Here is a 16677-nt window from a genome sequence, read left to right on the forward strand (position 1 = left end):
GTGGAGAAAGAGGAACACTTCTCCATTGTTGGTGGGATTGCAAGCTGGTAAAACCACTCTGGAAATCATTCTGGTGGTTCCTCAGACAACTGGACATATTTCTACCAGAAGATCCAGCAATACCACTCCTGGACATTTTCCCAGATGCTCCAACTTTTAATAAGGACACATGCTCAGCTATGTTCATAGCAGCCTTATTTATAATAGTTAGAAGCTGTAAAGAACCCAGATGCCCCTCAACAGAGTAATGGATACAAAAATGTGGTACATTTATACAATGGAGTACTACTCAGCTATTAAAAGCAATGAATTTATAAAATTCTTAGACAAATGGATGGATCTGGAGGATATCATCCTGAGTGAGGTAACCCAATCACAAAAGAACATACATGATATTCACTTACTGATAAGTGGATATTAGCCCAGAAGCTCAGAATACCCAAGATACAATTTGTAAAACTCATGAAACTCAAGGAAGAAGGAAGACCAAAGTGTGCATACTTTGATCCTTCCTAGAAGGGGGAACAAAATACGAATGGAAGGAGTTACACAGACAAAGTTTGGAGCAGAGACTGAAGGCATGACCATCCAGAGACTGCCCCACCTGAGGATCCATCCCGTAAACAACCACCAAACCCAGACACTATTGCAGATGCCAACAAGAGCCTGCTGACAGGAGCCTGATATAGCTGTCTCCTGAGAGGCTCTGCCAGTGCCTGACAAATACAGAAGTGGATGCTCACAGACATCCATTGGAGGAAGCACAGGGTCCCCAATGAAAGGAGCTAGAGAAAGTAACCAAGGAGCTGAATGGGGTTTGAAGCCCCATAGGAGGAACAACAATATGAACTAACCAGTACCCCCAGAGCTCCTTGGAACTATACTACCAATCAAAGAAAACACATGGTGGAACTTGTGCTTCTAGCTGCATATATAGCAGAGGATGGCCTAGTCGGTAATCAATGGGAGGAGAGGCCCTTGGTCCTGTGAAGGTTCTATGCTCCAGTATAGGGGAATGCCTGGGCCAGGAAGGGGGAGTGAGAGGGTTGGGGAGCAGGGGGAGCAGGGGAGAGGATAAGGCATTTTCAGAGGGGAAACCAAGAAAGGGGATAACATTTGAAATGTAAATAAAGAAAATATCTATTTAAAAAAAGGAAGTTTCACAGACTTTCATCAGTGTTTGTTTCCCCAAAGCAGAAAACACTGGTAACTAATAGCATCATGTAGTTCTTTCCATGTTTCTATCTTGTGTTGATCTACATGTACATGAAAGTTAGGTTTGGTTCTCATGTCCTCAAAGTGTATACAGAATGATGTACTGATGGCTGTGGAACTGAGAGACTACTCAGGAAATGTCCTTCTCCTTGGGGTGGGTCTCATTATCTAAACTCCCAAGAATCAAACCAATTCTAGAAAAAGTTAGAGGGAGGGGAGAGAGAGAGAGAGAGAGAGAGAGAGAGAGGGAGGGGGGGGGGGAGAGAGAGAGAGAGAGAGAGAGAGAGAGAGAGAGAGGGAGGGAGAGAGGGAGAGAGGGAGAGAGAGGGAGAGAGAAAGAAAGAAAGAATATGAGAATGAATCAGTTCTCATGAGTCCTAGGCCTACAGGTATATAGCTCCACCTGGTGGCTTTCTGGAGAATTGCAGCACAGCGGATGAGCGGGGGGGGGGGGGGGGGGGGGGGGGCAGAGAGACATGAGTAGGTTTGGGGTGGAGCACCACAAACCAGACATGTTGGTTCAAAGGAGGTTGGTAAGGGCCCATGTGTGAGAATGATAGTGGCCCTTTATTAACCCCTGTCATGTGCAAGGCCCTTTTTTAAAACCTCACAGCAACCCTGTAATATAAACCTTATAATTGCCATCCTTCCCCTTAGGTTTTTTTTGTTTTGTTTGTTTTGTTTTTAAACAAAGCCTAGCAATGTCTGGAATTTGCCATGTAAACTAGTATGGCCTAGAGACTGTGATGATTTCCCTGCATCCCCTCCCCAGGGGCTGGGAATACAGCCGTGTACAACTGATTTTGGTTCCCCCATTTCACAGATAAGTTACTCTGAGGCCCCACAAGGTCTACATAACTTCTTCTCAGAGGGCAAAGAGCAGAAGCAAAGCCAAAACCCAACTGACAACAACGCTCATGTCCTCCCAGTCACTACCCATCTCTACCAGACACAACCCTGAAATATGGGTTATAGTAACACGCACAGAGCATAGGAAAACAGCAGTCAGGCCGTGAGCCCAAACAAGTTCATCAGCGTGGCAGAGGCTCACAGATGGGTGACTGATGGGAAACAGGGCCCACACCAGTCACTCTTAGGGATCCCAAAGAAGAACCTTGCTTTTACTCGTTAAACATAGTCTTAGTGAAACACTGTCCACAACACAAATGCAATACAAAGTGGGCAGCTTAGGACCCTTAAAAATGGTGAGAAATTATTTTTGTCAGTTTTATTAAACAAGAGCTCTTTTGTATGGGCTAAGAACACCTCCTGCTTCCTTTTCAGCAATGGATAAAAAAGCATACCGTGGGGAGAGAAAGCCATTGGATCGGCCTCACAGACTCAGAGCAGGAAAGCGAATGGAAGTGGCTAGACGGGTCACCTGTTGATTACAAGTGAGTGTGGGACTTGTGGACAGCGGCATGCACTTGCCTCCCCATGTTTTCACAATGGCCTAGCTTCCTGCGACTTTCCCTTAATGACCTTAGGTGTATCCCACACCATCCTCTTGAGGGCCTGGGCTCCTTGTACCAGTTGCCTATTCCTAGTAGGGAAGCAATGGTAGACAGTCACTGTGCTGTCAAGTGGAGCACTTCGGAAGGATAACATGGCCCAGAGCCTCTCCGAATGATCAGTGTTCACTTGGACATATTTCTGAGGACTGGGGAAGTCCTAGCCTTGATCAGGCTTCTGACCCAAATGTGATTTGAGTCTAAGTTGTACACACCAAGGTTGTAGATCTCTCATACACAGGAAGTCCAAGTGTGCTGCACAGAGGATCCCAGAATGTCCATCTTCTGCAGGATAAGAGAAAACTAAATTCTGCCAACTCTTTTCTCAAATCTTGCCTTTCTTCTTCTGGAGAGAAAGTGGAGAACCTGTAAATATCCACCTGTGAGGGGCCTTCAGTTTGCTAGAGACAAACAAGCCAGCAATATCAGCAGCATATCACAGGAAGCTGCTCTCCGATGAGGGAAGGATGCTTCTGGTCTGAGGTAGTCTACAGGCACTGAAGTGAGACTCCAGGTAGCTCAAGAGTTGCCCAGAGGCTGAGGTGATGGACAGAAAGGCCAGATAGTCTCAAACCGGCATAGGAACAGCCAGATCTGAGTTACACATGTAACCTGCACTGACCTGGAATGTGCAGTCGTCTGCCCTCAGCACCCAAATGCTACATCAGACCTGCATTGCTGCACCTTGCAGTTCTCTCCTTTTAAACCCTCCCCATGACGACCGTGAGAGGGACATTGATGGAATCAGAAGGCCATCTCTGAAGGGAAAAAACAAATATGAGCAAACGTGGAAGTGGATCTTAGGTCTGCCCCAAAGCTGAAGGTACACCTATCCTTACCTGATCTCAGGTACTCTACCTGCTCTTTGTGCCTGCCTCTGAGAGACACTGGGGTCAGGCCAGCACGTAGAATGGCAGGGATGCTTTGCCACACTTGTGTGGGCATTGGCATGCAAAGCAGGAGCGGCCATGACTTTGAAGCAGGAATGGCAGTCGGAGGTTAGTGCTTTTTGTTTGATAGTCAAGAGAGCCTGAATATCTTTTTAAGAGAGAAGCTAAGAAGAAAAATCCATCTCCCTCTTTTCTGCAGTAAATGGAAGGAAAGATTTGGGTTTGACCGCAAAATTCAATCTTAAATTCTATTGGCTTGCATGGGACTGATTGAGCTGGAATGTTACTAAGTGCTCCAGCTTTCAAAGGTAAAGCTTTGCCCTCTTCCCTGGGGTCCAGGAAGAATTCTGAGGCTGGGAGGAGAGACTAGAATTGTTCCCTGGACCCCAAGAAGGATAACATCACTCATCTTACCAGGAGTTTTGCCACCAGCCACAGCCACCCTGGAGCCCACCCCGCCCACACCCTGGAAGCTTAGACTCCTACACTTCAGCCACCATAGACACTGTGTGTCTCATTTTCTACCCAAAGGCATATATGTACATGGAAAATTCCCCAGGATCAAGCTCTAAAGGCAAGTATAAATCAGGCAGATGTTGTATGAGGTCTCAAAGACTAAATTAGTTTGACATATAATAATAAACACTACAATCTAGACAAAGAGCCAGGCCCATCCAGGGAATAAAATACAAATTTGAATGAGAACTGGACTTAGGCTGGATCTGACACCTCAGTCACATGAAATCACCATGTCCCCATGTGGTAAAATGAAGTTGACAAAAGGACTCTGTTAATACTTACACACACACACACACACACACTGGGGTCAGGCCAGCACCTAGAATGGCAGGGATATGCTTTGCAAGACTCCACTTCTGTGGGCATTGGTATGCAAAGCATTGGTATGCACACACATATGAGCATGCAGAGACAGTGTGTATGTGTGTGAATTTAGTATAGAGCTTGTCCCCTGGAAAGCACTAGAGAAAGCCTGTGGGTGTTACTACTGTTGTCATAATTGTGACTGCTTCCACAGTAAAATATGTCAGAATTGGGAACTGTTACTCCCCAGAATTTGTAGTGTGCATGATCTTAATTAGAGACACAAAGCATCTTACAACATCATCCCTAACCTCCCAGATAAATCTTCCGAAACTCTTTCCCAAGATGCTCAGACTCTCCTTTGCCCTCCCCTTTTGATTCTGAGCCTCCAAGACTCTGTCCACTTGCCTTCCCTTCCTTCTCTTACCAGCAGTGATTTCTAGATCATAACCATCAAAGACCATTATAAACTGTTACTATGAACAACTATACACCAACAAATCAAACAGCCTAGATGAACACACACATTTCGAGAAACAAAGTGGTTTAGAAAGATCAAGTCAAAAAGAAACAGGAAGGCAGAGCAAACACTAACGAATCAGATTCACACAGTCATCAAACGCCTCCCAGCAGAGAACAGTCCAGGACCAGAGGCTTCATGGCTGAGTTCTACCAAACAGTCAAGGAAGGACTCTGGCCAGCCATCTTAAATGTTTTCAAAACCAGAAGCCAATGGCTCTGGAACCATCCCACGCCTTGCCCAGCCACAGAGGAATTAAGTACACAACTTTCCTTTCACCCTTTTTCTCCAAAACACACGCACCCGCCCACTTGAAATTATTTAAGGATTTTGTGGTTACTGTAAAAGAGGAGCCAGTTTTCAGGGACAGACCTCTCCTCCATTGCCTCTGCTCTATGCTGTTATTTTCAGTGATACATGGTTCGGGAAGACAGGGCTAGAACACACAGATAAAAAGCTGTAGTGACAGCGAAGAAATTCCAGCTGCTTCAGGCACATTCAGACCTGACTCAGGTATATTATCCTCAGACACACTGACTCGCAGAGCCTTTCACTTGACTGTACTAAAGGAGGTAAGGACCAGCTAGAGAAAGGGAGTATGTCAGATGCCCTGGGCTGGGGCCATGGCCAGTTTTCATGTGCCATAAGCCTACATACCAATGTGATTTCAACACAATACTGAAGGACAATGTAGATTGCTGGACATACCAGTTGTAGATATGGTTTTTAAAAATAACAATAACATAATCCTATCAGAGAAAAGACAACTTCCTATCTTAGACACACCACCTTTGTTTCTTTCATGTCACCACAGCCCTGTGACTTTACATCCAGTATCTATACCATGACTGGAGATTAGGATCCATCCTCAGTCACTTGGGACTACATTGTCCCAAGATGTCCACAGGGAGGTGGCAGCTGGAGCAGGAGGATAGGAGTGTAAATGAGAGGGGTTATCCTTGTGTAAAAGATAAACGACACAGTGGGACACCAAGCACAGTTCAGTAAATTCAAGAACTGGGATTATAGAGACTATGCTCTGTAGCCTCAAACAAGTAGATAGCTAAAGAGCTATAAAGTATTTGGAAGTTAAATAACGTAGACCAAAGAAGAGGCTATGGCCATACCACCCTGGTGATGCCTGATTTTGTCCATAGATCAAAGAGGAAATTACAGTGAAAGTCTAAAAATGTCTTTAAACAATGAGAACATATCAAAATTTATGAGCTGAAGCTAAAATAGTGCTTAGGGAAACATTAACAGCTCTGAAACACTGTGTTTGGGTTTTTGTTGTTAGTTTTGAGATAATGTCTTTCTATGTAGCTCTGGCTGTCTCAAAACTTGATGTATAGACCAGACTGGCCCCAAATTCTGAGAGATCTATGTGCTTCTGCCTCCCAAGTGCTGGGATTAAAACTACATGCCACCATGCTTGGCCCTACATTTTCTTAAAGGTTAGAAAGGAGTGACCTAAGCTTCCACTTTATGAGGGTAGAAATAAAGAAGAAATGAACCTCAAAATAAGCAGAGGGGCTTGTACAAAGCCCTGGGTGGGATCAGCTCCACACATGACTAAGTAGAAGGAAAAGAATAGAAAAATCAGGAAAGCAGCAACACAGGGACCGCAGAAGTGTTGGTAAGACTAGGGGCACAGTGATTCTTTCCACTATTTTTTTATTTACTTTATGTTCCAATCACAGCTCCCGTCTCCTCCATTACCCCTTCCCCTTCTCCTAAGAGAAGGGCAGCTCCCCTTAGGTTCCATCCCTCCCTGGGATGTCTGGTCCCAGCAGGACTATGCACACATCCTCTCTCACTGAGGCATAATAACTCGTAATGGAATAACTGCAGATGTGTTGGTTGGCTAATTGTCACTGTTACTAAATCAAGGCTGCCTTCCCCGGGGTAAACCAGATTCATATGGAAAGGACCAAGACTCTGTCCACCTTAAATCAGTAAGACCCCCACCCACTCTGCCAAAAGCCCCTATACGTTTTCTTTTCCCCTCGCTCCTGTCTACCAGATACTATCTGCTAGAAATGTGATAACACAATTCACATAATTGCTTTGATTTTTATGTTACAAGGATAAAATAGGCTGTTGTCCTGCTCAGTTATATAACGCATGTTGTAGGTTTATAGCACTGTGCTATAGAGCAGTAAGGGCCAGAAGAGACTCTTCAGTCTCTTCTACTTCAACAACAGCTCGTGCTAGTCAACACTTCGTGTTCCTGCCAGGGTGGCACTGGCCCAGGCCACAGAGAGGAATCTTCCACAACAGGGGCCCTTGCAGTGGGAAAACATCTTGCTTCAAGAGACGCTTCTCACCAGTGACATCTTCTTGTTTGGAAGCCAGACCCTTACCAGCAGAAGCTTCTTGGCTGTCGTCTTGGTTAATCTTGTGGTTGATGGAAAAAATATTAAGTTGTAAAGTTGGAGGGATCTATTCCCAAGACAGAAAGTATATGCTCTGCTAATATTAAGAGTAGCCCAAAATTCTGGGATGCTGCACTCTCCATAGTTCATGTTTGTGTGTTTGCAAATCACTTACAGCTGTCGAGCTGCTCAAGTGTGTCTAAGGTTCCTGGGGTGCTCAGAAGCGTTCACGTTGCTATGACATATGTGTTGTAATATGGCCAAGCTCATGTTATTCTTTCCAGAGCCTACCTGTGAATGCAGTCAAGGCACTGTTTAGGCTAACATTCCAAAATATTACATACACATTCTGCTTATCTGACATGCTCTGTTCTCTGTTACAAGCATACAAACTAAGGGTTTTGCCCAGCGGTTGCTCCATGGAATTTTAGCTTTTCCAGAGATGCTCTGAGACCCCAGCTTCTCATCCCAGCTGCCACCCATGCTGGGTATCTTAGTTGCCTCTGCGCCACAGAATTTATGCTGCCTTTAGTCATAAGGAAATCTCTGAGCACTCTACATAAAGAATTCTAGTGATTTGAACCCAGTTGGGAATGGTTCCCTTTCTGTTTAATCAGTAAGTCCTTCTTACCTGTATGATCTTAAATGACTTAAAGTAAAATGCAAGAAAATCATACTAAGCAGATCCTCTGAATCTAAATAAACCGTGTGTGTGTGTATATACATACATACACTTTTACAATTAACTGAGAAATCAAGAATATCAAATATATATGTGTGTGTATATATATATGTATATATATATATCAAATACATAATACATTTTGGAATCAAAGATATAAAGAGATGTAAAATTAATATATTATAATTAATATAAAATTATAGAAAATAAAATCACCATTGCTATTAGACGTGAACAAGCTCCTTGGGTACTACTAACCTTTGCAGAGGTTGCCTTCAAGGAAGCTCCTTTTCTTTCCAGTGGTCCCTCTTGGCACCACTGACAGTTTGAGTCTTAACTTCATCCTCACCTCTGTTATGTAAGTTCCCTGAGAAATGGAACTTCGTTCCGTGCTCCTTTGTTACCATTGCCTGAATTAAACTCAGCTCATTGTTACATTCTCTCTGAGGATCAGTGCAGTGAGTAATATTTTCTAATTCTTCCTAGTAGTTTCCTCTTGTTGGTAGATTGTTCCTTCTGAATCACCTTCGCTTCACTAGATTTACCTGGGCTCAGAGTTTTTATCAAGTCCCTAGATAGATAGGTTTAGAATTAGTTGAGTATTACTTCTATCATGCTGCCCCACTGTTTAACTATAATCACCTTTTCTTTCTCACTGCCTTCTGACTCTGATGATCTCATTGTCAAAAGATGAAGGGCAATATGAGTTCTCACCTAAGGGGAGCTCTCAGGTACCCTGTAGCTAGTTGGGGGGTGAGTCATTGCTGGGAGTACCTTTATTACAGATGTTTTAGGGTAAGAAGTCAGTTTCTTTCCTTAAGCAGAAACCACAACGATGAACTTGCTTCTTCAAAAGAACCTTCCAGAAAAGAGTCTGGAGCCACACTTAATTTACTGCATGGAGCCAGAATCAAGAATTATAAAGTCACAAGAAGTCCTGCTTTGAGCAGCAGCATCCAAGTAAAAGAGCCTCAAATAAACTCATCCTAATGAAAACTTGTTCAGGCTTGGAATTCAAGCTACTCAGGAGGCTGAGGCAGGATGATCACAAGATTAAAAAAAAAAAAAAAAAAAAAAAAGGTTAGCATAGAGTACAGAATGAATTCAAGGCCAGCCTGGGCAAGTTAGTGAGACCTAATGTTAAAATAAAGTAAAAGGAAGGCTTAACATGGGCAGAGGCAGTGGTAGAAGACTCAACCTAGCATGCACAAATGTCTTGGTTCTTTCTCAGGCCTGCCTAAATCTCCCCTCAAACCCCCTGCAAAAAAATCAGAAAACTTGTTTTAAGAACCCTCTTTCTGACACTTTTAGGGAGGTAGAGGCAGGAAGATCTCTGTGAATTTGAGGCCAGCCCAATCTACATAGTGAGCTCCTGGACAGCTAGGACTACATGGAGAGACCCTGTCTTTAAAAAGGATAAGAAAAGGGAGGAGAAGAGGGAGAAGAAGGAGGAGAAGGGAGATGAAAAGGAGGAGGAGGAGGAGGAGGAGGTCGACAACAACGACAATGGCGACGGCAAATGCTCTTCTAGTCAGGAATGGTGGTACACACCTTTAATCCCAACATTTCAGAGGACTTACGGGTAGATATCTGAGTTCAAATCCAGCTAGGACTATTCACTGTCAATCAATCATTCAATAAATCAATAAAAATGAAAATCTTCTCTCCTGAGCTAGAGAGATTGCGCAGTGGATAGAGGCATCAGCCACCAAAGCTGATGACACAGGGCCCACATGCTAGAAGGAAAGAGTTGATTCTCTGACACACACTGTAGCTCTCCCTTCCTCCCCAGCTCACTCACTCATTCCCCTTCTCTCCCTCTCTCTTTCCCTCTACCTCTATCATACATGAAAATAAAAGCACTTTCCCAAAAGAGGTAGTAAAATATTTGAGTTGTTTTCAGTAAGATTAAATTATTATTTTCTGAAATTGTCAACCATGTACAGCTATGCCAGAGCCACAACTAATTGTTTGTGGTTGTGGGTTTTTGTAACTGTGTATCAAGGTGCTCTCACTTTCTCTTCTAGACCTTTTGACCCGTTAGAGACAAGACACACCATTGACACACATTGATCCCTGTGTATTCTCACAAGAGCATGCATGCATGCATATTTGTGTAAGATATCCCAAGAGTGCATATATTACCTACTGTATACACATGCCCAGAAGTCCACACTGCAGGACACAGTTGAAGGCCATTTACCAGCTATGTCAAAGGATTCATCCCCTCCACGTAATAATGAGGTTCACTGGGTTGATCTCACTATGGTAGAGATAACAAGCCTGCAAGGACAGGCTGCTTTTCAGCCTCTCTGCAAACAGCTAAGTGAAAGTGAGCAGTTTTCTAAATAATGCATTTCCATTCCACAGCAAATGGCATGTTTTGGCTTTGTGTTTACATCCCTCAACTGTTTTTGAGCAAAGAAAACATCTGCATGCTGTACAGATAACAGTCCTTTTCTGTTTTGTTAAAAGAAACTGGAAAGCTGGACAACCAGATAACTGGGGCAGTGGCCATGGGCCAGGAGAAGACTGTGCTGGCTTGATTTACGCAGGACAGTGGAATGACTTCCAGTGTGATGAAATCAATAACTTCATTTGTGAGAAGGAAAGGGAGGCAGGTAAGCAGCCTCACAGTTTACTATGGAGCTTCAGGGCTTAGGTCTTGTTAAAGGGGAGAGGTGTTGAGAAGGACTCTGAATGCAGGCTCTCAGGCCTGAGCTTCCAACTCACTTCTTCTACTTCATGGCAAGGTAAGTTATCAAACTAGGGGAATAACAATAACTCATTAATTTATCATATTGCCAGTTAATTGTTCTTTAACATATGGTACCAGTGTGATATCTTTGGAGTGGTGTGGACATTCACATCCAGCCAACTCAGTGAAACCACATGTACTTAACTGAGCATTTAGTATAAGCCAGGTTTTGTGCTAATGTAGTGGAGAGTTATAATCTGCATAAGTTAAAAATGCTTACATCAAAAAATCTTGTAGATATTCTTCTTGACTACATAAGAGTTTATCTAAAGCTTCATTTACTATTTGACCCTCTTTTAAACAGAGCGTCTTCCTTTTCATTAGAACTAAGTTTGTGGTGGCAGGTGGAAGGAATGCTAAGAGTATGGGCTTTCTTTGGAGATGACAGCAATCTTTAGACCTACGGCACAACTTTGAAAATATACTAAGGGGATTGTAGAGTTGGCTCAGCAGTTAAGAGCGCTTGCTCGGGGCTGGTGAGATGGCTCAGTGGGTAAGAGCACCCGACTGCTCTTCCGAAGGTCCAGAGTTCAATTCCCAGCAACCACATGGTGGCTCACGACCATCTGTAACAAGATCTGGCGCCCTCTTCTGGAGTGTCTGAAGACAGCTACAGTGTACTTACATATAATAAATAAATAAATCTTTAAAAAAAAAAAAAAGAGCGCTTGCTCCTCTTACTTAGGACCCTGGTTTTACTCTCAGCATCCACACAGCATCTCACAACCGTCTGTAACTCCAATCCAGTGGATATGGTGCCCTCAGCTGGCCTCTCAAACGCCAGGCCAGTGATGCACAGATATATACAGGCAAAACACGCATATGCATTATATAAACAAAATTAAAATTAAGAAGAAATACACTAAGACGCACTGAAGGAAAAAGCAATTTTACATGGACGATCTGCATTACCTGTAAATTAGAGTTCAGTAAATCTATTTTTGTTAATTAGTAATTTTAAAAGACCTATCTAGATTCTATTCATATTATTTTTGGAGGTAACTGGGACATAAATTACATATACATTCAAGACATTTACAGAGTACTTTTGATGTATCGAATACTAGTGTGAATGCTACAGGTCTCAAAACAAATAAGGAACACACAGTGGTCAGCTAAGGGGCAGAAGCATGGATCACTAAACATGGGGTTATAGTTGATGGTGACAATCAGGCATGATGTGTTTGCCTTGTTTGCTCAAAAGAGTATTGAGTAGGGAACATAGTTCCCCAAAATTGACCCTGCCAGCAAGGCACTCAGGGGAGACAGAACATAGTCCGTGATAAGGGTCTGGACGAGATCTAGGACAGATGCTGTGGTCCTTACGCTCCTGTGTACTCAGATACCACTGGGGATATCAGAGAGTTGAGAATGGGGGTCATGGGGCTGCACTTCTCCTATGCCCTAGGCAGGAGGGGTATGGCTGACCTGGGACAAGACAGAATCCATTTTGGCTCCAAGTGAGTGCCAGAGTACACAAAGGCTGAAACAGAGACAGCCTCTCTGGGAGATTTAGGTGAGGCTCTTTAAGCCCCTACCATGCCACCACCACCAGGTGATCCCTGATGAAGGAGACTGTCCTGGCTTGTCCAAACCACTTGATTTATGGTAGATGTAAATGCATGTGTCTTACTCATGGTGAACCAAGGATTAAACACCTTTTGCAGGAAGGAAAGCCCAATAAGGGAAGTTCATTGGCTAAACATTTGGGGCCTATCTAGGTAACTGGTCAGCATGGAGGACTCCAGATTTTTATGTTATGTGATCAGTCGTCATGGTCCTCTCAGTGGGGTGTCATGGTTACACATTCCAGAACAGGTAGACCTTGGCTTGGCAGGAAACTGGTTCCACACCTCCCATTCTCAATTTTGAGATTCTCCGGGGTTTTGAACTTACTTCAATCTTACCAGTTTTTCTGTCTGGTGGCACGGTCTGCTTGCCCCGCATTGCTTAATCTGGAGAAAAAAAAAAAAAAAAAAAAAANACTTTTCTTTCAATAATGCCATTTGTGCTCTTTCCTAAAGATTCCTCCTGTTTTAAGTTGTAAATAATTTTATTTTTCAAACAAAACTAATGCCCATCCTTATTTTTCTGTTTCAGTACCATCATCCATATTATAACAGCATGATATAATAGCAGAAACATATTTTCTGGTGCCTCTGAAAGTCGAAGAATGCTCGTTTCTGATTCCATCACTTCTCACCAGATTGAGTGGAAAAAGCCCTGGAAAGTAGTTATTCAAAATAAATGGACACCTACTGCACCATAGCCCAAGGACTAGGGGGCTAAAATGCTCCCCCAAGTTGATATATTGATTTCCAGTGTACAAATGGACTGAATCACATAGATTTTTCTCAGCCATTAACCATACAATTTATGCAAATTATATCTTTCCAAATATGGAATGCTCCAATCAGAAAAAGACTATCATTGGTTGTTGAGTTACTGGCTGTCTTAGTCAGGGTTTCTATTCCTGCACAAACATCATGACCAAGAAGCAAGTTGGGGAGGAAAGGGTTTATTCAGCTTACACTTCCATACTGCTGTTCATCACCAAGGAAGTCAGGACTGGAACTCAAGCAGATCAGGAAGCAGGAGCTGATGCAGAGGCCATGGAGGGATGTTCATTACTGGCTTGCTTCCTCTGGCTTGCTCAGCCTGCTCTCTTACAGAACCAAGACTACCAGCCCAGGGATGGTCCCACCCACAAGGGGCCTTTCCCCCTTGATCACTAATTGAGAAAATGCCTTACAGTTGGATCTCATGGAGGCATTTCCTCAACTGAAGCTCCTTTCTCTGTGATAACTCCAGCTGTGTCAAGTTGACACAAAACTAGCCAGTACACTGGCTCTGTGTAAACAGTGTGTTTCTAAAATCCCAAATGTACTGCTTGTGGACGTTGTACATCGTGGTGCGCACTAGGCTCCGCACCACGATGTACAACGTCCACAAGCAGAATGTAAATAAAGACAATATCTAAAAAAAAAATCATCGCTCTGAAAAAACAACAAAAAAGGAAGTGTTGACTTGGGATGTGCTTTTGTTCTACTTTGTGGATCTGGAATGATGGAGAAGCATCTGTGAGGACGGACAGAGCACCTGAATCTGGGTGTCTCCAAGGCCCTGGTTTAAGGCTGATTTATAAACAGGCTTAGTGTCAGACTCATATCAGAGCAGGCAAGAGATTATAATGTCACATCAGTCAAAGGCAGCCAAGTGATGCTTGCAAGAAAGAAACCAGCTACATGCCATTTGGAAAGTAGAATTCTCAAAACATAACTCCAAGACATGGGCTAAATGAAATGCAAAAGTAAACTTTTGGTTATTTGTTGAACCCTGCAAAGAATCCTCCCTTGTGATTCTAAAACTTGTGTGTACTCCTGTTGCATCTGTTTTATAGCTCAGGCAGAGGGTGAGGGTTGTCCAAGCCCCTGTCCCATGTCACCTATTGTTGGGGCCAGCCTGTGGCTCTCATGTCTGGGTTCGAGCCTGGGATGCATCTTGGAACTGAAAAGAAAAGAGGAAATCTAGGCGGGTAGAGAGAGAAATGGAACCAAGACAATATTCTGATCAAGGTTCAACTTTAATGTCACTGAACACGCTTTATAAAGAAGAGGGGAGGCCCATTCCCAGTCACGCCAAGTTCCTTGTGAAGTTGTCAGATCAGCCTTTTAGCAGGAACTCGCAAAAATCACAGTTCAGTGTTAACTCCGGAAGATCTTGGGGAACTGGTTCAGCCTCAAGCAGGTAGCAGGTAGTGGCACATCAAAGGAGAAGGATGAGAAGCAGCACAGCAGGTGGCTCTGCCTCAGTGGTGATGGTCTGAGCCAGCCTAGGCTGGAAGGAGGTTACAACCTATATTCTTTCTTCCCTTATAAAGTGTAAGCTTCCAGAGAAGTGATCACATATAAATATTTCAGGTAAGCTTGGAACCCTAGGATGTAATATTTAGCCAAAAGAAAAGGAAATTAAAAATTTAAGACCTACCTAACCTCTTCAGTTATTAATTTCTATACTAGACAAGGTACATATGTCATGGGAAATCAAAGGTGTCCTTAACAACAACCGCAAATCATAATGGATAAATTGAACATGTGAACCACCTCAACAAAGAGAGACTTTTAAGCCTTTACACATGACACATGAAAGTGAACTGTTTTATTCATATTTAGTTGTTCTTTAATCTGAACTGTAACCAAACCTCAGTTACTGCTCTTACAGAGGATCTGAGTTCAGTTTTCAGCACCCAAGTTGGAGAACTTTGGGTTTCTTTGGGAGACCTTTCCAACTTTCTATAACTCCAGATCCAGGGAACTAAAGGCCTCCATGACACAGCTGCCATACACCCACACAGATACACACAGACACCTAAGTAAAAGTTTTTAAAAATCTTTTTAAAGGGTTTGTTCCTAGACTTATCTTGTTATGCCATATTCAGTGGATATTCCTGGGAGGACTGCTCTTTTCTGAAGAGAAACAGGAAGAGTGGATCTGGGGGAGTGAGAAGAATGGGGGGAGTGGGAATTTCAGTCAGGATTAATTTTTTTTTTTAATGAACAAACTTTTTTTTAAAAAACAGAAAAAAAGCAAGTATATTAACTGTGATATTGGAATTTGCCAAATGTACACTGGATCTACTTATACCTATCTCACAGAGTCATTGCAAACTTGAATGAGGTGATATGCAGAAATCACCTACTACCTATCTCACAGAGTCATTGCAAACTTTAATGAGGTGATATGCAGAAATCACCTACTACAGTGTCTGGCTCCAAAGAGACATGTCATGCTCTTAGTTCCTTTCTCTGTTTAGAAATCTTTCAAGTGCCTGGTTCAGCTAAGGAAATAACAAGTTTTAAGTCATTGCAGACACCTAATAACATGGCCCAGGTAAGTGAGGGAACAGTTCTTTATAGAGAAGTAGCTCCCATTAAAGCAGGTTGGGTTCCATGCCAGGAAAAGATGGGACCTTGGGTAGAAAGCAAGGAAGTAATTTTTCTTTGTCAGAGACAGGCTGACAGGCATGTCTTGAATCCAACTAGGGACATTCCACACACAGGAGGTTGTAAAGGAAAGACCGTAGTAAGATCTTTATATGGTACATGCTCACACTAGACTAGGAATCAGCAAGTATGGCCAATAGTCTGTTTTTATAAATAAACTTATTAAAACACGGGTTCATTGGTTTATTTACTTTCTGTCACACACAAATGTTTGATCCCCAGCCTATGGCATCACTGGGAGATGAGGTCTTATGAGAGGGAACTGTGTCACTGGGAAAATGTCTTTCTATCTCTTTACTTCATGGCCACAATAAGGTAGATAGGCCTTTGCTACCACATTGTTCCCACTACGATTTTTGTGCTGCCATAAGCCCAAGGCAGTAGGAGCAAGAGACCTCTGAACCCTCTAAAAGTATGAACTGAAAGAAAATCTTTTCCTTCTTCTACCTTGCGTTTGTTGAGTATGTAGTGATGGGAACTAATGCAGTGCCTGTGGTGGTTGCTTCTGACCTGTAACAGCAAAGTTGAGCAGTTACAAGCGACCATTACTACAAAACTGGCAATAGTCACAATCTGTCCCTTTACAGAAGTTTGCAAAATTCAGTATCAACTTATAGCCTACTTCTTTATGGTACTTAGAAAAATACACCTAATTTCATTTATTTTAGATTATTTCATTTTCATATAGATGAAAATGCTATGTATATAAAGATAATTAGTAGTATTAATTAGTAGTATTTATTATCTGAATTATCCGTAGGTAATTCCTCAAGGCACCCAGAACATCTAAAGGAATTTTAAAAACAAAATAGTCCTCTCCACAACCACTCTTATGAGATCACTGGCCAAACAACATTGGTCAGTACTGTCTCCTTGGCTGTTAGAAGCATTCACCAAGCCC

General features: G+C 42.9%; 1 protein-coding gene across 1 annotated transcript in view; it reads left to right on the forward strand.

Annotated features, from left to right (window-relative positions):
- Positions 1-13196, forward strand: part of Colec12 (collectin subfamily member 12) — a 173079-nt gene extending 159883 nt beyond the window's left edge. Inside the window, exons 8-10 of the mRNA XM_029472146.1 lie at positions 2500-2609; positions 10491-10636; positions 12874-13196. Coding sequence (XP_029328006.1) covers positions 2500-2609; positions 10491-10636; positions 12874-12893 — 276 coding nt within the window. The 3' untranslated portion in view covers positions 12894-13196. The remainder of the gene's footprint in view (positions 1-2499; positions 2610-10490; positions 10637-12873) is intronic.
- Positions 13197-16677: the final 3481 nt, after the last annotated feature.

This window comes from Mus caroli, chromosome 18, assembly GCF_900094665.2.
Source record: "Mus caroli chromosome 18, CAROLI_EIJ_v1.1, whole genome shotgun sequence".
Taxonomy (NCBI): domain Eukaryota; kingdom Metazoa; phylum Chordata; class Mammalia; order Rodentia; family Muridae; genus Mus; species Mus caroli.